Below are 25,241 nucleotides of genomic sequence, written 5' to 3'. Positions count from 1 at the left end.
AAGGAAGAATTTTTGGGGGATAAATTTCGAGGGATAGAATAGGAAAATCTAATCTTAATTAAAACCTATGGTGTTTGGCATTCTTGTGGTTTGACAGAAATCACAGTCCCCGAAATGGGAACTAACGCGTGCGGTTAAAAATAATAACACTGAAGTTAAACGCTAATCGTAAGTTTTCTGTTCACCCAAACCGATAACGAAAACTTTCCATCCAATGAATCGTTTCATTTAGTACTTGCATAAGTTCTCCTTATACATCCAGAAATAATTATAACTATAAAACGTTTATTTTGAAAACTGGAATGATAGGGTTGATAAAAGAAACTGGACTGGATGTTGACATTCATTTGCCATTCACTTTTTCGTTGCTTGTACACTAAAATAGAAGTCGCAGCCAATACAACTTTCAAACTGCAACTAATTATCATGCTCTTGGTCTTGTGGAAAAGGTTGGTGAGTCTTTCCGCAGCAAGTAGCGGCCATACACGAGCCAATAGCGCGGTAAATACTGGCAGATAGTATTTAAAAGTTATACTGGCCGCCACTATCGTCCTCGTGTACAACCACCTTATTCGTTGCTTCAAGAGAAAATGACACAGCTAATAAACCACGATCTGAAAACACACAGCTGGTTGGGAAATTTCACGCACAATACAACATAAGAAGCCTCTTAGGTAATTCGCAAGTTAAAGGGATCACCTTTCAGAAATACAATTGAATATGACCAAAATCGATGTGAGGTTACAATTAAAGTTTCGAATTTCGGTCCCATTTTCAGATTAGAAATTCGTCGTAGAAGAATTATTCACATTAACATTGAAACTTGACGCATAGCCTTATTTTCTACTGACGTGCATAGGTGATGTAGTTACTTGCTCAATGGCTTATGAGTATGAATGTTTAAACGATGAAAAATGGAAGACAATCTTGTGAGTGCAAAAATTTCAACCTGTCAGCCAGGGTTGTCATTAGATTTACCTTAATCAATACTCCAGATAAAATAATTCTTTTACACGCGTAGGCTCTTGAGATATTAATTACACATAAAGAATAAGTTTGTACTCCGACAATCAATTAGATGGACGAATAACTTGTTATAAATATAATCTCAAAGTTTAAATATCGTCGGACCGCATTTCCGTATTTGAATTATCGAGGCTAGAACATGGATGTTAAATTTTCACCTCACCAGCAAAGCATATCAATTTTCTAATCAAGATCTTATCTGATTTTATTGTTAGTCAGGGAGTTCATTGTACAGCTCATCATGTGCAAATAAAAGACATTTGACTCCCGAGTTGATTAAGTCGCTGTTCCTTTTGTAGAACCAAGCAGAAAATCCCTAAACCAAAGCAAAAGTCGCTCCCACATAGACTTTTCTGTGACGCTTCAGAATCCAAAGGTTTCCATTACGTTGTCCATGTTCAACCATTAGAATTGGAATTGTAAAATTATTGTATTATACCAAGATAAAAAACTTCCCGTTCCCATTTTTCTCTCTTAGATTGTCTGGGGGAGGCATTGGGTAGGAATAACGTAGAATAAGACCACGTGCCTTTACGCAGAACACCAGTTGAATATGGCTGTGTTCCGTTCAGCTACGGAATGCCAATATTTTATGTTATAAATTTGAAAGTGAAAACGTCACTATTATCCGATGTACTCGACAAATATGTATCCGAAACAAATTAATTTCGAAACTTTTTCTTTCTAAGTTGCAGGACGTACGTCTCGTTCTTGTTCATGCGAAAAGAAAATTCGTGTAGCTTTGAAACCGGTTAATACATTTAAATAAATTACGAATATTTTTAAGATCTCTGATTACTGGGAGCCTTACTGATGTACTATTTTAATTTCGCAGTAATCTGCATATAAAAACAATATGGAAAATTTTTTATCGCTCCTAAACTCGACTTTAGTTCTCAATTCTGATAAACAATAGTTTGCATCAAATATTTCAGTTTATTTCTCTAGATATAACTCTGAAATTCATGCTTTTTACTTACTATTCTCGCTCGCATAATGAATCAACGGCAAATTCAAACCACGAACTTTGTTTTCGCTTCATCTCTTTACTGTGTGCGTTAAACCCATCCTACGTTTTCACCAGCACAGAAATAGTTCTGGATAAATGACGATAAATTTAAAACCACCAATATCCACGGTAATCTTCTAAGATTTCGATAGGAATATTGCTAAAGCAAGCACACCAATTTGCTCGGTAAATGGCGGTGAAGTATTAAAAAATTATGTGTTATTGGATCATGATTATGCTTGTGGTGTCGTAGTGATGACTTCATCGTCAAACTCATCTTCAGGAGGTGGAGGGATGATGCAACAAAGTCCTTCTGACCCATCGTCTCTGATGCAGAACAAACGCTTCTCGGTTGCCGTGACCTGTCAATCACATAACATATTAAAATAGATATTAAACTGTTACCTGCACTCATACGTCACTTCTCATCTGTCATCTGCAGCTAAAATTACGGTGCTTAAAAGGGATATGGGGAATACCATTTAGGTATACCCCATATGTCGCTTTTTTTAGGGATCCCACTCATATATGTCGCTTCCAACCTTGAAACTGACGTTGAAATTACGCTAATTAAACGTTAAATCAACGTGTAATAAACGTGTTCCTACTTTTTCCCTAGAGGGTTAGTAAATTTCGCGGAAAGGCAGTACTTTCAACTGATGTATATTCTATTTTATATGATATTAGACAATTGAGGGCTGATGAAGTGGAAAGTCCATCCCCCACCTTGTGTGGCACGATGCTGTGAAATTCACGAAGTTCCGCAGTTGGAAACCAAGCGGGCTCTTCGTCCTGGATAATCTGAGCTCCACATAACCTGGCGGAATATCAGCAAAATAAATATCAATAAAATTAGTAAACTGCAAATTGTCGGATATCAATAATATGTTAATAGAGCTTTCTACCGTATCTCTGGTTCATGGCTTGATATGAAAGCAGCACCTGTTAGTTTTAACTTCTTTCAATTAGTTTTTATTCGGGTTAATTCCTTACTTTTTAATTGCGTCATCCTTAATTTTAATTATAAAAAAAATTACGGGAGTGACCAAATGCAATATGAAAATAATGTTAAATTTCATTTAGTATATATTCATAATAAATGCTGATATAGTAATAGTTATAGGTATCATCTGGTATTTTAGCAAATAGTAGGTATATATGGGCAAAAAATAATTATAATAAAATGAGTGTCATAAATCAAATAACTTTGTAAGTTTTTTATCCTAAATATACTAAATTTGTAAGCGTTTGCATAGTAAGTATATCAAAGCAAAAAAATAATAATAATAAAATGAGTGTAATAAATCGAATAACTTTGTATTTTTTTATTCAAAATTTAATAAATTTGTAAGCATTCACAAAACTTTTTACCCACCGGGTGACAGCGATCAAGGGTATCCACAAGACCGAGACGAGCACGAGGGCGGCGACGATGGTCCAGGACCACAGCGGCCAGAACTTGTACACCGTCACGCCCTGGGTGCTGTCCCACGCGTCGTAGCCCGACCCTGTCATCATCTATGGGGGAGACTTAGTTAATAACATAATTATTATACTGATTTTTTATAGTTATAATAACAGCATTAATTATAATCATGATAATAATAATATTTATTATGATAATTATAATAATAATAACAATAATAAAAGGAGTTAGGATAATAATGAAAAAAAAATAAATAACAAATATAGTTGAAAAATAAATGATATTAATAATAATCACAAACCCATATATATTATTTATATGATTGTGTGCTTGATTGAGTATATCATGACATTGGGCTGTTCTTCTCAGTGAATTCTATTTTAAAACTTGCAAATTTATATGATGCGATTACCTGCTTGATGATGGAGGCTCCGAGGATAGTGAGCATCACAGCAGGACTGACATATTTCCAGCATATCATCCAGAAGGTGCCTGGACGCGAGCCTGTCATGAGCTCTATGTCGTCGCTGAATCTGTTACAAGAAAAACTTAAGTAACTGAATTCTATAACGAACCCAATATATTGAACAACTGAATTTCAACGCGTTCATCAATTGAAAATGAGGATCTTAAATACAGAATATATTTAAGTGCTTTCAATAATAGAGAACGAACCTTCTAAATACTAAATGAGTGCTAATGCCTTCAATCATTATACATGAACCTCTTGAATATCAAGTTAATTTTAAAGCTTTCAGTTCTTTTAAGCTATTTTGCAGTTATATCTGTGACAATACAGCCAACCGGTGTATTTTTGAAGCTTTTTTTTATATTCGAATCCCAAGAGTGGAAGCTCAAAAAACTCGTTACAGTTGCCACTTTGATGCTAATTAAAAAAGCCAGTCAATCAAGCAGATTGGAAATTTCACTGTCACCGCAAATTCCATTTAAATAATTAAGTATAGAGCTATATAATGTAAATAGCAATATAAATATAACTAATCTAAATAGCAATTACCTCTTGAGTCCGTAGATGTATGATACTCCGATGCACTCGAAGAAGGCTATGATGAGGAGGGGAATGTTTCCAGAAAAGTTATCGAATAAAATGAATATGTAATTGCCAGCCCCATGAGCGAAAACCATGCTGATTACGCAGCATAAAGAACACAAAATACCTGCGGAATAACAGTTTTCAGTTATAGGATACAAATAGTTTTTTCATATTCTCTATTTTTCAGTTAAGCACAAATTTTCGTATCAATGTTCAAATTGAGAATTTATGTTCCCAATATTACATAAAATTTTGAACGCAAAATGCGGATGAAAAGTTAGGAACTAAATCCGTTAATGGAATTGTTTACGGTGCATTGAAATTGAATGACCACAATTACGTGTTACTAAACATTGATTCATTTATCAACAATAATTTACCTGTAAGTACTTCTTTCCTAACGTTTGGGAATATCTTCATGTCGACGATTGAAGTGGTTACCCCTTCGAGCGTGCCGAACTCAGAGTCTATACCCAGCGTGAACAACATGAGGAAGAACAGCACCGACCACACGGGCGCCAGGGGGAACTGATTTATTGCTTCTGTGAAGACGATGAAGGCGAGGCCGGTCCCGCTAGCAGACTGCGGGCAGAACTCCAGAGTAAGAAGTGCTCATGTCAGGTCTCGCACAAAACGTGCTTTCAGGCACGTTTTAGCACAAACATTCATGAGATTAGTCACGGTATTAAAACTGTACTAAATATTATAGTAGAAAACTATTATTATAGGAAAACATTATAAAATATTATTATAGGAAAACATTATGATTATTATAGGAAAACATTATAAAGGTCATTATCTCGAATCACCTCGAAAGGAATGAATGGACTCGACATGAGGCCCCAGATTGAGATGTTTTGATGAAAAGTATCGGGTTTAAGAAGACAATCGTTTTATGCTCTTCGGAAATAAGGAATTATTGCCGAACTCAAGGCCGAAATAATGCCTGTCAAGCAAAATTTCCTGTTGTTGCTAGCGTGCATGAAAACCATGCACAAAGAATGAGGTAATTAAATCAAGACGAATGTTGACGAGCAAAATGAATATTATGAATAATGATGGAAATTAATCCCAGGTGATCGATACATTAAATGACTGAGGCAAATTTGAATGATTATTATCTTTCAAGAAACTCATACAAGCCATATTTATTACCGAGAATATTGAAATCAATTCATTTATTCACACAAAAACTCACATTTTTTAGGATCTCGTCAAGGTCACATTTTGTGACATTGAGGGCCACGCATTCGTCATACGTGATATGCGCTTTAAACCCTGCAAAAAAATTTCAAGCCCTATAAATTTCAAAGATATATATAATCCAAAAACTAAATTTAAAAAAAGAAAAGAGACTCCATTTGAGCATCAAAATCTAAAATTCTCCAATTTATCTCAAATTTGTAAGGCTTTTCATACGTCAGTTATAGTCTGACCAAGTATAGAGAAAACAACGATGGCAGCAAATATGGCCGTCGCGCAGTTGATGAGGGCACACACGACGGCATCTCTGAAGCAATTGTTGTGCACGGGATTGTATGACGAGAACGCGATGAGGCCGCCGAACGCGAGACCCATCGAGAAGAAGATCTGAGTGCCGGCGTCGAGCCACACCGACGGATCCAAGAGTTTCTCGAACTGTGCAGAAAATGAATGCTATTAATGGATCATTTGACGTTTGTTTCATCTATTTAAGAAAAATACACCTCGTTAATTAATTACCAAGCGTTTCCTCCTCTACAAATATTCTCATTCTTATCACATTTAGTTAAGGTTATGATTTTCACTGTCCAAGTAGCTGAATGTCAAGTTATATGTATGGAATTTTTTGTAATTTTAACACTCATCTTCCTTCGAATAATGATTATCATAATAAAAACGATTATCCAATTTACGCAACTATTATTTCTGGATATATTCTGTGCTATTATCAAGTCCATGGTCGTAAATCTGGTTTATTTATGTCTTAATTGCTGCTTCAGAATAATCTTTGTCAAGATGTTTAATAATTCTTCTAATTTATCCCTGATATTGGTCTTTGAGAAGAAATTCAAAATACTTTTGGCACAAACAGAACAAAATATTTGGTGATGTCCATCTTAACGGTGGGTTCATAACATAAAAACCGTCAAAGCAAAAAAGCTAGGTTTTAAGTTTTGAACAACGAAAGCGATAACATTTTTACTAGCCAGAGATTAGAGATTAGCAAATGTCATTTAAAACCATATATAAACGTTACTAATGGCAGAATTACTTCTTTCATTTATTAGTTATAAAAATGAAAATTTGTATTATTTATTATATAAATTTCTTTATTTATGTTATTTATTGTAGAAATTTTAATTTCTTACGTCGGGAGTGAAAAGATGTCTGAGTCCGTCCTCCATGCCGTTGAGGGTGATCCCGCGCACGAAGAATATTACGAGGACTAGGTACGGGAACGGCGCGGTTACGTAAACCACCTGGAATGTAAGTAAAGTGTGATGGCGCATGAGATAAATTTTTGTTTTGAAATGTATCAGAAAAAGCAGGTACGTGAACGTCGCGGTCACGTCAACCATCTGAAGTGTATAGAAATTGTGATGATATATGAGAAGAAACTTAAATGAAATACAAGACGAAACTTACGTTTTTCTTCACTTTCTGTTGCTTGAATTTTGGTTTAATGGAGTACTTTTTGCATACAAAATAAATTTAAATAGCCAAATATGATCACACACATAAATTATTTTTTTGATCAAATAATAAATAATGAAACAATTACCAGAGACTAACAGCAAATTAAAAGTTGATGGCAATGCTTTAATAGTTCAGCTAGCGAAGAGAATTCAAAAAATGAGATATTAAAATATTTAACGAGCTTCAAAAACTGTGAATGAACTTCAAAATACAATAACGGAAAAATTTCTGCCGAGGAAGTTTGATTTCATGCTTTAGACGAACATTGAACAAGTTCATTACTTCCGTTGATATCAATAACAACTTAATACAAGTTACAGCCAAACCTGTATTTTAAAACGATAAAAAATTTCATTGATTTACTGAGAATAATTAGGAATTATTCAAATTTTAGTACTCTTGCCACCTATTTTAAATCTATTTTTACTTTAAGACCTAAACTCTATTTTTATGTTAAATCTTGTCACCTTGCCAGACGAGGCGATTCCTTTAGCCATGCATAGGTAAGTCAGCACCCAAGCAGCCAGGAGACAGGCGCATATTTTCCAGTTGAAGCGCATGGGATGTGCGACATCTGATGAGATGTCCAGTGTTTCACGGTACCAAAAATATTCAGTGGGGCTGCTAATCTGTAGAAAATCACCATCGTTTACATCTTTGAATTATAGTTAGAGAAACTATATACAGGTTATATAGGAAAACAGAGTTCAAACTTTCTGTCAATTTTCCACTAATTTATTAATTTATTAATTTGTGTTGGGAACCAAGCTTTCAGATGAAATCATTATATTATAACAATGAAATTGTCAATATTGCTGAGCTATGTCTTCACGTCCTGTTCTTGAAAATGATCAGAGAAAATTTCTTCAAGGCGTTGATTTTTATGTAAGTTTGTGCCTGTATTTCCATTATGAGCATTCAAAAGTACAATTTATCCACGAGCAGCCTACACTAAAAAAATTTGGGTGCCGCCTAGGTTTCTGTGAACAGGTCACCACACTCGGCATTTAGTCTTTCGGTATCTGCTTGGCCACCCAATCTAAATCAGTTTCTGGTCACGATCTCCTTTCCGACTTTATACTCGCTTGAGAGTATGAGCAGGGTTGGCCGAGCTGAGTCATACCAAACTTACAAACTGCCCTTCAAACCAAGAGTCGAACCAGACATAGAGCTGCTGATTTACGTGCTCCCCGAGGCCTAGGCGGCACCTCTTTTAGAGTCGGGCCAGCATCTAAATTTCGTAATGGTAATTATAAAAATATTCAAATCTGTCAAATTATCATCAGTAGAAAATAGAGTAACTTCAGTTGCCCACCGCACACTCCGGAACGTCGATTTCCGTGCCGTTGATTAACTGCTTGGGACACTCCGACCACGGCAGCGGCGACTGGAAACTCTGCACACAATTTACATGCTTCACGTTCAAAGATCAGTAATAATTTGTTTCAATATGGTCAAAGTAAAAAATTTAAATACTTCTTGAAAGAATAATTATAGTTTGATTGTTATAGTGCCGCAGACGTAGTATGAATTGTTAAGTATTTGTGTGATTATTTCCTTTTTTCCGAGTTTTCGGAAACCTTCCTTGTACATTTCATGAGCCTTGATTTGATGTGAGGGTTCAGTTAATATTTATTTTATATTTAATAGAAGAGTTAAGCGGGTCGAGATTTTTAATTTAGGTGTAGTCCTATATAGCTCAAACCCACCCCTAAACCTGTAGGCTTGAAAGTCATGTAATTCCTGGAGCTCATTATTATTATTTAATGTTATTAATATTATTATTAGTATTATTATTATTTTATTGTTATTATTATTGTCAATGTCACGTTGCATTTTGAGTAAATTAAGAAAAGGTCTAACAGTGAATAAATAATAAACAAGAAAACCAATGCTTCACCTGTGCCAGGTAGTAAAGACACCAGGCAATGATGGTGTTGTAGTAGAGCGCGACGTTGAATGACACAATCGCTGAAGCCACACCAATCCCGCCGAGGTATGGTGACATCTGGATAAGAAAAATATTTTATAACTAAATCTACAATAACAAATCTTCGGATTAAGTTGTTAAACTATCAGTGCCAGCCAAGCTAATTTGTCTGGGCAGAAGGCAGCGACGCTTGCTAAGAGGTTGAAAACAAAATGCTTATGATCGATAAAGATTGTTTTCTTGGCAAGATTGTTGACGATTACAGGGACCCAGTCGATTTATGTTGAATAAGTGTCAGAAATGCATGGCAATATAATATTTGCTTGAATTTACCTGATTCCAGATGCCTATTGCTCCTTTTCGTAGCCTCTGGCCGACTGCCAATTCGAGGTAGAATATAGGGATGCCTTCTACAGCCAGCATGATTAGGTAGGGCAGCAGAAAAGCACCTGCACGACATCAATTTTTATTTCAGAAAATGTCAAACAATGCATCAGATAGTCGAAAACTATCGCATTTTTGCTCTTTAACTCCATGCTGAAACATTTTTTTAAAAATACTGTAAGTCGGAAACTCAAATAAATAACGCAAACACAATGGCGCGGCAGTTGAAAATTCCCATGGGCTTTCAATCCTATCAATTCACTTCTTGATTGATTTTTATCGAAAAAGGAAGAGCAAATTATTGATCAGACGGACATTTTTAAAGTACCTAAACGTCTCGATTGCTTGTCTACCTATACGTCTCGATAGATCACTTCTTAATGAATATCCTCTTGGATACTCGTTCAATTTGTAGGTAGGTCACGAATATTCGATCACTTTGACGTGTTCGTCGTTCGATGAACAACGATCAAACCGGTTAAAATACACACCCAAATAATTATCTAAAAAAAACTTGGCTATAACTTCTCCTCAGCAGCCGCATCAATTCAATTCAGCAAACTTCAAGTCAATTTAGAAATGCCAAATGAAAATTTCATAGAACTGACAAGAAATCTTCAGAATCAAGGAACTTCAGGTTTACCCAATTTCGCTCTGAAAATTGTAATTGGTCTTCCTATTTTCCCCCAGAGATGGTGTGGAAATGGAATGAAATTTTCAGACGTTCATGTAGGAGATTTTGGAGCAGCGACCGTGAGAGTTTGAGAATTAAGTTTGTTTACTGAATTAGACTGCGAAAACAAACAGCTCACTTCTGCAGTTCCGAGAGTCGTTGCAACACACGGTGTGCATGAAAGTTTAGTAAGTCAGCTGTATGATGGAAACGCCAATAGTATTTAGTAAATCGTGCATCACTCTGGTCCCATGGCATATATTGCATACAGATAAAGAAGTGAGATGTTAGATGCAAGTTTATATGGCATTTCTGTGGTTAATGCATTTTCAAATAAAGCCGGAGTTTGTATTTGTGAAATAAGTCAACATTTATTTTCCTGTCACAGAATAATCACAATACAATGTATAGCCTATAACTTGAGTTAAATGCCAATTTTATCCAACTGGTCGAAACAAAAGGTTTAATTATATACTCGTCCAGAAATTTATTAATATGAAATATGAAATATTGATCCTATTTCATTTATCTAATCACACAAATTTACAATATTAGCCAACAAATTTCTTAGTCAAGTATTACCTGTTCAAACTCAATGAGGTCGTAACATAACAGTTCGAATTCGTTGAGAAATAAAATAACAGCAGGCAAATTTCGAATTTCGTGAATAAATTGAAGAATGGTCTTGTTTACGTTTCAAAATTTAACAGGGCTGCTCATGTATACTGTTAATGATTTATTACTGATTCCGTATTGTGTTGTCACGGCATAATTTATCTATGGTCATATTCGATAAAGATTGACAAGATGGAGTTTCATGCTTCATTTAATTCAGTTATTCGTCGCGCTCAATTGAGTTATTTATTATAAATCTGTTCATTTCTTCATCAGGCGAAAACTCTTCGCCAGTTATTTCAAAATGAAGTTTATTTGCTTTATTTTGGTCTAGCTACTTTTTTCAATTCGTCTTCGCGTTTAAGAAATTACTTTGATGGCAATTTGCACAATTAACATAGGAAGTATTTTCCATTACTGAGCTATTATCTTGTCTACGGCCGGCAAACTGGTTCATGCCCTGAAACCCTATGGACCCTAGTGCCCGATACCCTCATCGCTGGTGCCCCGATACCCTCGTCCTGGTGCCCCGATACCTTCATTACTGGTGCCCCGATACCCTCGTCCTGGTGCCCCGATACCTGATACCCTCATTACTGGTGCCCCGATACCTTCATTGCTGGTGCCCCGATACCTTCATTGCTGATGCCCTTCTCTCTTCGCTCACTCGTCTACCTTCACCTTTATATCTCGCTCGCTGAGCAAGCTCCTCCCCACATGCCCACACCACGTTCCCCTGGGGAGCCGCCGCCCCCTCTTGGCCTGCCCACGTTTGGGGTTGGCATTGGGGCTCGGTACGACAACGTTCCTTTAAACGCGATCAATATCGTGCGAGAAACGCTTAATACTCCTTTATTCACAGAGACCAAGAGATGCATGTCAATCGATAGCTGTGCCCCTACGTCAATCATGAACGTCCATTATTCTAGGCCTCATTTATAGTACGCAAAACAGTTAATTTTGCTAGAATTTTTGGTCAGGTCTCGCCTCGTAACGTTAATTGTTACCAGAGCTCTCTTTAAGAGGGTTCTTACTTCAACTGACCGGCCATGTTTAGGTTTTATTACAAAGTTCGAAGTTAAAAGAAAATAACTCAAAGAAACTTATTGAAAAACTAATGATGAAACATATTGTTCTCTCTTGAAGAAGAATTGTAAAGCTTTTAGAGAAAAATTCATATAAAAATAAAACGTTCTAATGCAGTCAGCTAAGAAATTTTCAGTCTCTCTAACAGTGACTTATAACTAATAATTATATTATAATATAACTAAATATTACAGACTTTTCCGCTCGAGATGAGTAGTAATAGAAAACTGTATAATGCCGAAAAAAAATCAAATTATTTCGTCAAAGTTTATGAAACATATAGGAAAATGAGAAGATCAAATGGAATGTCACTTCTAGTAAATAACCGTGTAAGCGAATTTAATGATAATATTAGAAAAAACGCCTTGTCTGAATAAAAAAAAAATAAGCACAACTAGGAGGAGCTGAACGGAGTGTAAGACAAAGTATTAAACATGCAATCTTAAATATAAGGAAAAGAACATGAAACGTACATATTTTAGTGTCATAGTCCCATGTAAATGAGAACTCAACTCACGTAGCTGTGAAATATTGTAAAATATATTCAAAGTTTAAGGAAAAATAATATTTTTTAACCATATATATAGCGTTCAAAACTTCAGTTATAAGACGTGTTCAGTGGACCGTGGCACTGACGAAGCGCTGCCCAGGACGAGTAACGTCCTCGTGCAGATACTGGCATCAGAAGTGGGTCAGACGGGGAAGGAAATGGGGCGTGAGTGAGGGCGGTGAGGGTAGATTTGAGGGTAGCCTCGTAGACAGAGAGCTGAGGGCTCCATAGAAGGGGTGTTTGGATACAAGAATGCCGAGAAAAAAAAGAAAAATAAATAAATGAGAGACAAGAACTGAAATAAAAAATAATAAAAGGGAAAAACTAACATAAATTTTGATGTGTCTCCAAGAATGGCTAGGCTTCTAGAGACAAAAAATAAAGATGCGGGAGGGCACTGAAAAAATACAAAAATCTAGGTAAAGGTTTCATTAAAGAAGAGTATATATTGTCATTTGTACATAATATCTAAAAAAGTATTTATCTAAAGAATATGGACGAAGTACATAAAATAAAACAGTATGTATTATAATTTGAACAAAATTCAAACGGACTAAATTTCTATGAAGGTAAACAAGTAAATTCACCGGTGGAAAAAATGTTTATGATTTCAGGAGGAAGGTCCGGACCGTGAAGCGAGTTCAGGAGCAACCTAAACGAGCCTCGCGAGGTGAAATCCGAGAACGAGAAAAATCTCGACGTCAAATCCGAGGCGGTCATTTGGGTTAGAAGGGGTTTCGCATATTCGTCACTGACTAATGAACTCAAGTAGAAAAGTGTTTCTAATTCGCTTGTCGGCATTAGTGGCTAATGTTGACGTAATATATTCAGTCCAAATGTCGAAGTCTGAAAAGATCACGTGAACACTATTCCGTTATTTTTATATTAATACTGATAAAGAAAGGGGTTTTGAAACGTATCGTGATTGACAACCGCTTAGTTCCAGCATCGGCAAGTTAGGATTGTTTGTCTGGTACCTAGAATACCTGGTCACGCTAGCTGCAGGTTAGGATTGTTTGCCTGGCACCTAGAGTCCCTGATCACGCTAGCCGCAGGTTAGGATTGTTTGCCTGGCACCTAGAGTCCCTGGTCACGCTATCGACAGGTTTGCTCTCCGTCATCCATTAGCGCCGAACGATCCTTAGCCGCGCTCGTGTTCCTTTGTGGACGAGGAAAGCATTTTTTAAAACGGTGATATATTTCGTCGTTTAATCATTACGAAACGAAGCAACTGATGAAATGAGATGGAACAATTATTTCTAGTCAATATATTCAACTTTTTACGTTTTATTGATATTTTTTCCGAATATCCAATAAACAATTTAAAAAATCTCAGGTGTTTCGGTCAACTTAAATAGTACGATATCTAATGAGACTGTAATTTCAGTACTTTATATTCGAATGATATTTAATACCCAGTAATAGGTACACCTGCCGCTACAGGTTATAAGTTCGACTACGTAACAGTCTCTGAATTAATGTGTTATAAAAGTCACCAATGTGCTTCTTTCAAATATGTAGACAATTAGAATTTACAGAATGTTCAATTCAAATTCATGTCAAATTATTGATAATTCAAATTATTGATAATTGACTATTCAAGTTGTTGCTAATTAGAAATAACAGGTACAAATCAGAATTAAAATAAATATTAATTTGGACTATTTCGTTAAAAACTCAATTCAAATTATTATTAATTTTAATTAATATGTAGGGTAATTAATAAGTCAAGTTTCAATCTACTCACCGCCTCCGTTCTTCTGGCACAAGTAAGGAAATCTCCAGACGGAACCGAGACCCACGGCGTACCCAACGACAGCCAGCAGGTACTGCCACTTGCTGTCCCAAGACTCCCTGCAATTATGACCTTATGATTCAAAACTTCTGCTAAACGTTAATATTATTAATACCTGTATTTACGTTAAAAAGTTATATTATATTAAACTAAAGGATATATTAAACTAAATAATAAACTAAACGTTATATTAAACAAACGTTATATTAAACTAAACGTTAATATTGCATGGAGTATTTATCATTATTAAAGCTTCATATGCACAAATGTAATGTACGAAATGCTGCTAATTAAAGTGCAACAAAACAAACGCCAGCATTTCCATTCTTCATGAGCCTCTTCCATTCAAATTTTACGCATCAACATTCAAAACTTCTTCTCAGTGTAAATATTCTAGGTAATATTTATAATTTATAGAACTTCAACTTCTCTACTCAATGATATTTTTGAAGTCTTACGTCTAAACATTTATAATTTCTTCTCAACTTAAATATTTTAAAGAATGTTTATAAATTAGCTTCCAACAAAATTGAGCGCAGTATAAGAATTTTTCATGACTTCTTGTAATTTTAATCTTCAATTATTTTAAATATAATTCCAAATTAAGGTTCAAAACTTTATATACGCATAAATATCATAGAAACTTTGTTATGTAAACACCTAAAAATAAACATCGACATGTTTATTCTTCAAGCCTGTCTGAAGTTCATAAAATGTAGCTCGAAATTCGAAACTCCTGCTGAAAAAATGATAGATAATTTTTAAAAACTAAACTGATGAAAACGAACAACAAATTATTAATGAATTCATGAATCTTCATTCAATTCCTTTCATATTAATTCAATTCATTATTCATTATTCAAATTATTATTTATTCAAATAATATTTATATGAATCAAATAAATATTTGAATAATATTTGTTCAAATATTTACATATTATTCATTGTTCAAATTCATTAATTCAAATTATTCATATTAATTCAATTCGTCATTTTGGTCAAATGACACGATTTTAGATCTACTGTGAACAAGGCACGAAAAGGAAAAGAGTCGGGGACAGGCTACATCAGGCCTAGGTACGCTTCAGTGCCGACATCTTTATGTTATGTTATGTTATGTTATTTTATAACCACAACGAATCACAATAATTTTCTATCTGAACGCAGATCAGCTCAGGTGGCTTCCTCTCTCTTGCAGCGTCATTATTATCACGCAAATCGGATTTTTTCGGTAAATGTTCGTTTGTTATGTTATAAGAAGCGAATCTATTAATTTTTTAACTAATTTTTACTTTTTTGTCGGTTCACTTGACTAGGAGATATTTCCGACACACAAACGTATAACTGCTTGAAACATAATATAGTGTATGACTTTTATTACAGCAGACTATACCACGCGGCATGTAGTTTGCACAATAGACTATCCTCACAATAAATGATAGACTATCCTCACAATAAATAATAGACTATCCTCACTATANCTGTCTCTTATACACATCTAGATGTGTATAAGAGACAGATGATAGACTATCCCCACAATAAATATTAGACTATCCTCACAATAAATAATATACTATCATCACAATAAATAATAGACTATCCCCACAATAAATAATAAACTATCCTCACAATAAATAATATACTATCATCACAATAGATAATAGACTATCCCCACAATAAATAATAGACTATCATCACAATAAATAATAGACTATCCTCAAAATAAATATTAGACTATGCTCACAATAAATATTAGACTACCCTCACAATACATAATGACTACCCTCGCAATAAACAACAGACTATCCTCACAATAAATAATAAAATATCCTCACAATAAATAATAGACTATCCTCACAATAAACAATAGACTATCCTCACAATAAACAATAGACTATCCTCATAATAAATAACAGACTATCCCACCTGTCGTTGTCTGCACTGTCCCCAGGCTTGCCCACAGCGATGGTGGAGTCTTCTCCGTCAGTTGCTTCTTCACCTTCCGGGACGCCGTCTACGCTGTCCCCTACAGACACCTTAGACGGGCGCGTGGGACTCGAGGCTCCCTGAAGGTAAAGTTCAGAGCCTATACTTTTAAAAAAGTTAAGAGATCGTAGGTTCATCAGCCAATAATTGAAGGCCTTTCAAGCAAAATCCAACAATCATAGACAAGAAAATAGAGCGTAAGTACTTACGTTCACTTAGCAAATTTTGAAAGTATGGCCCCTGGTCGTGATTTACGAGTGATAATCAAATTTTTCGACTTATACGTGGCTTTTTCTCTACAATGTGTATAAATATAATTCATTGATGATAAAATTATAATAATTTAGAGGCATGTGTTCAATTGTTGCGATTGAATAATGCTCATTAGTATATACTTATAAGCATCAGAATAGATAAAGTTCAATAAGCAATTATTGCAGTGATGCATGCATGTATGTAGAATATATAGATAATTGTTTTAGTTCGGACAGTAAAATTAGCTTTAAATGATGAAATGGCATATATCCGTGAGTGAAGCTCTACATTTATATAGGGCAGGGAATGCATTAAATTACATTTTAGAAATTCATCACATTTTCATCATAGTTAGACATTGAAAATGCTTCAAATTTGCATGCATTTGGTTATGTCCTACTCGTTATAATATCTATAAACTTCAATTGCAGCATAAATATGTTTGGTAGATTGACGAAAAAAACAACCTTTTTATTGAAGAATATGCTCGTAATGACATTCTGTTTTGATTAAACAAGTTTTCATGCAGAACAAAAAAAATCTGGCATTCACAAACTAACAGTAACGAAAGGTGAGCAAGCAACCGACTTATCTAACATAACGGAAGCACTAATTTGGACGACATTAATGATGACACGAATTACATCTACGAAATTACTTATTAATAATAAGGTTAAGGAAGATGAACGGCATGGTTTTTTATTATTGAACTGAATTAGAAAACTGTTAAAGGATATAAAGGATACTAAGCTATCTGAAGGCATGCAATTGGAACAGCAAAATAAACTGTATATATGTTACGTTTCTCTAAAAAGAACTGCCGAGGGGCGAAAAGGAAACAAAAATAAGTATGCAATTTTATATTATTAACTTTTAAGCAGCTTTTCAAAATAGTATTAAACATATGGTCTTTTTCCCATTCTATTGATTTTCTTTGTTTACAAATTTATAGACATTATAGTATTTGCTTCCATAATTTGCATTAAACAAGCCTCAATTGCAAAGTCTTTAGAGGGAAAAAATGCGTAATGCTCGGGGAACTATAGTTTGTACGCTCAGAAAGTGAGAAAGTTGTACGGAGGAATTTCTCCTCAGTGGAGTCTCCACAACTACAGAGTCCGTCTTCATTGCCGTTCGTTACAAATACGAAGCATTTAATTACTAATTAACTTTAGACGACGGCCGCTGAGCTCCAGTTAATGTATGGAATTTCCAGAGCGAAAAAATTCTTCTTCACTCAGTTAATTTTGTTTATATTATGTTTTATTTGGTTTCTCATTTAGTTTTTCTTATATTTGGTTGATAATTATTATATTCGTAAGTTTAGAAGCATGATTTAATCTCTGAATCGTTTCTGAAAAATTCAAATTAATTGAATTTAAAGAGAAACTACGTTCTTTTCTCTCTTACCTAAAGTTTTTAATTTTGAAAAGCAAATTATAATGTTTCCTATTATGCTTCCAATTAATAAACGAGATATAACTCGTCTATTTAGATGTTAAGTGAAATTATATTTACTGATGCAAATCAGCGGAACTTTATAAAATCCACCTATACAGAAAAGTGGATTACAGTTAGCATAATTGTTGATATCGAAGAAAGGTAAACTGGATGAGTAACATAACATAGATTTTAATACTAAATTAATGTGTTCAAATTATTACAAAAAAAAAACACAAACTATCTTCGAAATGCTCTGATTATTGTACGTCTAGAAAAAAAGAGTTTAGTTCGTTACGTCTCCTCAATTAGTTGAAAGTAAAAACATCTAGAATAACATTAAATGCCGTACTGGAAACTTGATGTCTCGGAAATAGTAAAATAAATATAATTCCATCAGAAGGTCATGATACGCATGACGTTGAAAACTGCGCGGCATCAACGAGTGGCAACGACTTAAAAATTTTGAAGCGAACACCATCCACAATAAATGTACTAGTATATAACAAATATCCCGTGTTTTGTTAAACCGTTGAAAATTTCTGTTTAATGACAGATAATTTTCAAACCGAATTCATGAATAACGATAAGTCCCTGGTAACATTACCTCAAGGAAAAACGATACACAACGAGTCTGATGCAAAATGTTATTTCGAAACTAGGATACTACGTGAGATCTTTGTCCTGAGGACTGCTACACCTAAGACCACGCAACTACATGTCGAGGCAAGAACGCATCCTCTCGCAGGATCCACATTCATCAGAATGACTGATGATCGTTGCCATCGCTTGCAGGAATTTCGATCCTATACATCAGGACAGTCAACTCCTTAGCAGCCAACACCGTTGGCCTGCTGCCAGCATACCCTTTCCTTCACACGGAGGCTAACCTCAGAACATGTAATTTTTGCAAATTATTTCCAACGGCCCTAGGATAGCGATTTCTGAACTCGATACAATCCTTAACTGTGCTACTGTTGTTTTAATTTATGACTTGTATAGCGATTTTATTTCGTACCATTTCTCTGAATTTTATTTTCTATGATATTGACGCAGCCTCTGTTCGTCCCGACAATCAAATATGGTCATAAAACTCTGAACGCCACAATGGAGAAGATCTTTCTCTGGTTTTGGTTAGTTTTTACAGTTTGCGAGCATCGTAAAAGATTTCGGACGTGAAGTGAATTCGATAAAGACGTTTTCGTAAAATTTATTCACCAAGAATTTTTAAAAATCCACTTAAATGGAACCCATTTCGAGTTTCAAATTGCATGATTATTTTGACAAATCGATTTGAGATTCAAATTACCCTTCAGCGCAACTCGGATTTGGTTTAGTTTTTTTATGAGTTGTAGTATAAGTTGTTCGTGAAGATTAAAAAGATGCAAAACAAAATGAAATTATTCTATGCGTGACATCATTTATTATCGAGTGCAATTTAGAATATGATACTGTTTTATCGTTTAAATGAAAATCAAATATTTTAATTCTGAAAAGTCTAGTAAAGGCCGTCCACATCTTGGTAACGTCAGGTAGACGCAGAACTATTTATCATCGCACTCAAATTTCGTGCAAATATTCGAATTTCGGAGCATACTTAGAGATACAATATCTGCAAGAGAAATTTCGCGATTGCCATGTGTGCCCACTGAGTTTATCTGGACGAGCAATTATAATACTAACTATTAGATAGGAAAACTACCAGCTAGCCACGCTTATTACAAGAAAAATCCGTATTATAAATATTTTTTCTATTTAATTTTAAGTGAACGCTTTAATCTTAGGTATGTATGGCGATGGAGGTGCACGAACTCATTGAGAAAGCACGAATGAGAAACTCATTGTTTTTTTCACAAAATGAAAAAATTAGGATAATTCTACTCGATTCATTTAAACTTTAACCTCTACTTCCCGTCCATTACCTGCAGATTATCAACTCAATGTTCAAAAGAAAATGAATCAGTTTCATCTTCCTGCTGCATTAATGGCCATGTAAAGAATCATGAAAAAAAAGAAAATTATTTCGAAACGAAGCCAACAGTGCATTGCGCCTGCGCGTATCTACATGCATTGCCATAATAAAAATTGGAGATCATAATTTTCAAAACGCAAAAGAATTAATTCAAATAATTAATAATTATCTGATCTGGTTATTAATGCACTCAATTACGAACTATAACGGAACTAACACGCAACAAAATCGCTATCGAAATTATTGCGTGCGCCGCCGAGGATAATGCACGTTATTTTGAAATAAATAAGTAAAGCAAAGCTGTAGCATCTTGAAATATCGTTAAGCTTTATCACTTCTTCAACAAAAAAAAAATCAAATGATGGCTGGCTCAATGATATATTCTTTTCATAGAAGAATATCAGCATTGAAACAAAACAAAGCTCAATGTCGTTACATTACTCATGAAGGAGACTATCTTTATACTATCAATACTCTATGAAATCTATAGGTGGAAAACGGCTGTGCTAGTTCATTTCTAGAGCAAGTCAATAGTGAGCGTTTCTAGAACATGTTAATAGTGAGCGTTTCTATAACAAATCAATAGTGAGCTTTACTAGAACAGGTCTAAAGTGAGCGTTTCTAGAACAGGTCTATAGTGAGCGTCTCCAGAACAAGTCAATAATTAGCAGTTCTAGAACAGTTCCATAATTAGCGTCTCTAGAACAGGTCTATAGTGAGCGTCTCTAGAACAAGTCAATAGTGAGCTTTTCTAGAACAAGTCAATAATTAGCGTTTATAGAACAGGTCTATAGTGAGCGTCTCTAGAACAAGTCAATAATTAACGGCTCTAGAACAGTTCCATAGTGAGCGGTTCTGGAACAAATCAATAGTGAGCTTTTCTAGAACAAGTCAATAGTGAGCTTTTCTAGAACAAGTCAGTAATTAGCGGTTCTAGAACAGTTCCATGGTGAGCGTCTCTAGAACAAGTCAATAGTGAGCGGTACTGGAACAGTTCCATAGTGAGCGGTTCTGCAACAAATCAATAATGAGCTTTTCTAGAACAAGTCAATAATTAGCGTCTCTAAAACAGGTCTATGGTAAGCGTGGTTACCGCGAGATGTGTGAGTGACGTAGACGAACGCACAGGCAGGAAGCGGTCCTGTGAGAAGAAACAGTTAGATTCCGGAGCCGTGGTCTTTAACAGGCCGTTTTTTGAATATTCACCCTGAGTTATTTCCCTTAAAATATACTGACATAACTTGAAGCTAATAAAAAATTCAGAGACAAATATCCTCAAGCCATATTAGGGTAAAAAGAGTGCAATTATGTTTACGGCAAATAACCTCGAATAATCATCCTTATATTTAATTCATCTTATGAAAAATTCTCGCGACGATTCAGCGAGTGACGATAATAATAATAATATTTTCATGAATTTGCCAAAAAATTATGAGCTCTAATTTGCTTGATTGTCCACCTAAATTAAATAAATAAAACGTGTTATTCCCGACAATGCCTGAACTCGTACTGTAACAACTAATTGTGATAACAGGCACAAACATTACATGTATATTATAACTGTTATTGTTTAAAAGTTTGGTAATTAAAATTAACTTGAGAACTTAATACATTAACAAAAATTTATGCAGAAGAAGAAAACTCTTTAAATATTTTTTAAAAGGAATGGGATTTATATTATGCTAATCCATTGAATTTATATGACTGGATGGCACAGAACAAATTGGAGGATGGAAGCAACAATAGCAGGCAAGGCAGCTATTACATTTGTAGCATCGAAGCATTATATGTAAGCACGACAATGGATATCTGACACAGCTACTGCAAGGGTCAGCGACATTGAGTTGGGTTTTGGCTATACAAAAATGATAGGAATGAAATATTTTTAGTGGTTGTAGGTTGTAATGGGAAAACTTGAATGTGAATCTTTTAGAAATGGATGGAATGATATCAGATTTTTAATCGATGAACATTTAAAGAATTCAATTGGTTTTCCTATAATTTACCTTTATTTCATCTTCATAATACTATATATATTACGTGAGTCAAATCCATAGAGTTAATGGTAGTTCTATCTTGGAATACGAAAAATTCAAGATTTTCAACAACTCAAAAGAAAAATTATGATTTTGCACAAATAGTCGAATTTTTCTAAGCTTATTGCTTCTCTGTGTTGCTTTATTCGGCCAAAAATCATTCAGAATGAAAGATGAAGTTTCCAGTGGCTATAGACTACTCACTTCCTCCGGGATCGTAACAGAAGCCGTACGTTTCTTCATGCTCGTTCGCTTCTGCACAGTAGGAAAAAATTGCCAGAAATTTGAAAAAATTATATATAATTAAATACACCTAGTTAATCATAATACAAATTTTACTACGCTTGTCTTTCAAGGAAAAATCATGCATAATTATGGATATTTGTTCACTCGAATGCTAATATTCTGGACTTCACCAAAAATTTTCGAGAAATTTTGGGATGACAACCGAATAATATCTACCAGTAGACGAGACTTTCTACATCCAGGATCAGGACACAAAAAAATCAATTGATTATACTAAGGAATTTAACAAGAAGTCAGTGCAAAGCTATAATTACCGAGAACTTGAAAATTTGTATAAGTAGTCTACGGATATTAAAACGACTATTTCAGTATCTTTTCAGATTTTCATAAATCTTTTAATTCCAGCCATAACAAATATTTAGGCGCTATGTCACATGAATGAAGTTTAGAAAATTACACGATGTGAATTTTATGGTTCAATAAATCTGTTTTTGCACAGTCTAATTGTGCGTAAGTCTATCTTCATCAATAACTAAGCTATCATATGTAATGTTCTAGAGACATCTGAACTTGCTAGAATGCTATCTTCACCTCTGCATCCCATTATTTTGATCGGGTATCGTTTTGCACGGTAACTTTATATTTTAGAAAACTATATTTATGAAATTGAGAATGGCATCGTGCTCCTTGCAATATAAGCTCAATATTCTAAATTTTCTGGGTGGCCATCGGATGTGAAATTTGAGACTATACACGGGAAAACGGAACCTACGATCGTGACTAGAATTCAAAATTTCACTGTATTTTGGCTAAGTTTTTTGACAGTAGAAGTGGCAATTTGATGACATTAATACCCACACAAAAATTTTTAGTGAAACTAATGAAGTGAAAAGCAAATAAACTGAAAATCTGTTTATTTAAAATCTCACCAAATCTAATTCAAATTCCAATCAATTTCGTTAAAAAAAAAAGACCTCGTCATAAATTATTTAGATTGAACGTAATAAAAATTTTCGAATTTGCGAGCTGCAATATGAGTCACAATATAGAACTAGTATACATTTTTCACAATAGAATAATAAAAACATTGAATATAGAATATTTACAAGAGAGATCCTTTGGGATATACCAGGAACCTTAGGAGTCAAAAAACAATCTTAATAATTCAATTAAGCATTTTATTATATGGTAAAAAGCTACAGACCTGGAATTCATCGTAGCCTTGGTTAGCTGCCCCGTAGCTGGGGGCTCCGTTTTCCGACATGAGACGGCGCATGTCGCGCATTTCGTAGCGCTCTAAACTTTTCTGCGGTGCGAGCATCTCCCGCTGGGAGGTGCGCCGAATGAGATGGCCTGCGTTTGCCATCTTGCCTGATTATTCTTCGTTAAAAGGACAACCGCAGCAGAGATTAGCTTGCAAGGAACCGACGCAAAAACTGACTCCTTTGAAATGTCCTGAGGATCTTGGAATTAAGTATGACTTCCTTTAACCTACTATAACTCGCTCAGAAAATGAAAGTTTTACAAGTTGACATTGTCACATTCATTTGAAGCAGCTCTAAGAGGTCAACTTCAGAATTTTCTTTAAATCGAGTCCATTAGCTATGAAAATATTATAACATGAGTGATATTAATAATCTTTGTTTCAGCACCAACTTTACACATAGAACTTGGATGGACTTCGAAAGCCCCATTTTTTCAATGTTTAGAAGAAAGATCAGAAACGAGCTAAAATGTGAACTTTTGCTTAAATTTCATGAGACATTTGTTGTTCCTTATCATCAAACAATTATTGCTGAAAAAAAATCAGGTTGACAAATCACATACATGAATAAATTTTAATAAAATATTTTAGCATGGAGCATAAAAAGACATCAAAGTCAACACTTCGAGGACAAATGTTCCATCACCGTCATGAACGGAGCTTTCTACACCGGGCAAAAATTGGAGCGTTTCATTTCTTCATGGATAACACCTACACGCCGACGCTACTGAATGCCACATTCCTGAGTGAAATATTTTCATTATTGCGAAGTCTTTTTCTTCCCGAACTTCGCCCACATCCTGACAATATATAAAAATATTATTTCTTAATGTTTCCGAGTTCGACTTAGCATTATTGTAATGTAATAGTATAATCGCCATATTTCGAATCTGTAGAAAATTTGATTTTTGCGAGTATAACGTCTACATCCCACATCCATCAGAAGACCTAATGCTACACCGCGTTAAGCATTTCATCAAAGAGCTTTGTTTATTTATTTGAATCGCCATTCACACGTGTCTATTATCTGTGCTAAACGTGCCAGGTATTTAAAGGTGAAGCAATTGACTGTCATGTACGCAACACGTGCCATGTATTTAAAGGTGAAGCAATTGACTGTCATGTACGCAACACGTGCCAGGTATTGAAAGGTGAAGCACGTGACGTCGTTATCAGAGCACCGCGATGCAACGAACGGAAACAGGAGTGCATGGTTGGTACAGGTGGCGTGACCAAGGCAGACGCACAGGTGGGGTGACCAAGGCAGACGCACAGGAGGGGTAACTAGGGCAGACGTACTGGAAGGGAGACTAAGGCAGACGTACAGGTGGGGTAACTAAGGCAGACGTACAGGTGAGGTAACTAGGGCAGACGTACAGGTGGGGTGAACAAGGCAGACGCACAGGAGGGGTAACTAGGGCAGACGTCCAGTTGGGGGAACTAAGGCAGACAAACGGGAGGGGTAACTAGGGCAGACGCGCAGGTGGGGTAACTAAGGTAGACGTACAGGTGGGGAGATCAAGACAGACGAATAGGAGGGGTAACTAGGGCAGACGTACAGGTGGGGTAACTTGGGCAGACGCACAGGTGGGGTAACTAAGGTAGACGTACAGGTGGGGTGATCATGACAGACGCACAGGAGGGGTAACTAGGGCAGGCGTACAGGTGGGGTAACTAAGGTAGACGTACAGGTGGGGTGATCAAGACAGACGCACAGGTGGGGTAACTAGGGCAGACGTACAGGTGGGGTAACTAGGGCAGACGCACAGGAGGGGTAACTAGGGCAGACGTACAGGTGGGGTGACCAAGGCAGAC

At 35.4% G+C, this 25,241-nt stretch overlaps 1 protein-coding gene across 1 annotated transcript; it reads right to left on the bottom strand.

Moving 5' to 3' along the window:
- Positions 1-1,908: 1,908 nt before the first annotated feature.
- On the bottom strand, positions 1,909-23,686 carry LOC108678780 (sodium-dependent neutral amino acid transporter B(0)AT3). The gene is made up of 18 exons (XM_047882773.1): positions 23,367-23,686; positions 22,121-22,171; positions 20,974-21,021; positions 16,154-16,293; positions 14,180-14,286; positions 9,458-9,573; positions 9,095-9,202; positions 8,510-8,590; positions 7,662-7,823; positions 6,867-6,977; positions 5,952-6,153; positions 5,714-5,793; positions 4,896-5,097; positions 4,480-4,639; positions 3,874-3,994; positions 3,411-3,553; positions 2,762-2,852; positions 1,909-2,397 (listed from the first exon to the last, which is right to left on the bottom strand). Exons 1-18 carry the CDS (start codon positions 23,526-23,528, stop codon positions 2,269-2,271), a joined length of 2,214 nt encoding a protein of 737 aa, XP_047738729.1. The 5' UTR covers positions 23,529-23,686; the 3' UTR covers positions 1,909-2,268.
- Between the last annotated feature and the right edge of the window lie 1,555 nt (positions 23,687-25,241).

The sequence above is a fragment of the Hyalella azteca genome, unplaced genomic scaffold (assembly GCF_000764305.2).
Source record: "Hyalella azteca isolate HAZT.00-mixed unplaced genomic scaffold, Hazt_2.0.2 contig11277, whole genome shotgun sequence".
In the NCBI taxonomy this organism is placed as follows: domain Eukaryota; kingdom Metazoa; phylum Arthropoda; class Malacostraca; order Amphipoda; family Hyalellidae; genus Hyalella; species Hyalella azteca.
This window is presented reverse-complemented; position numbering and strand designations above follow the sequence as displayed.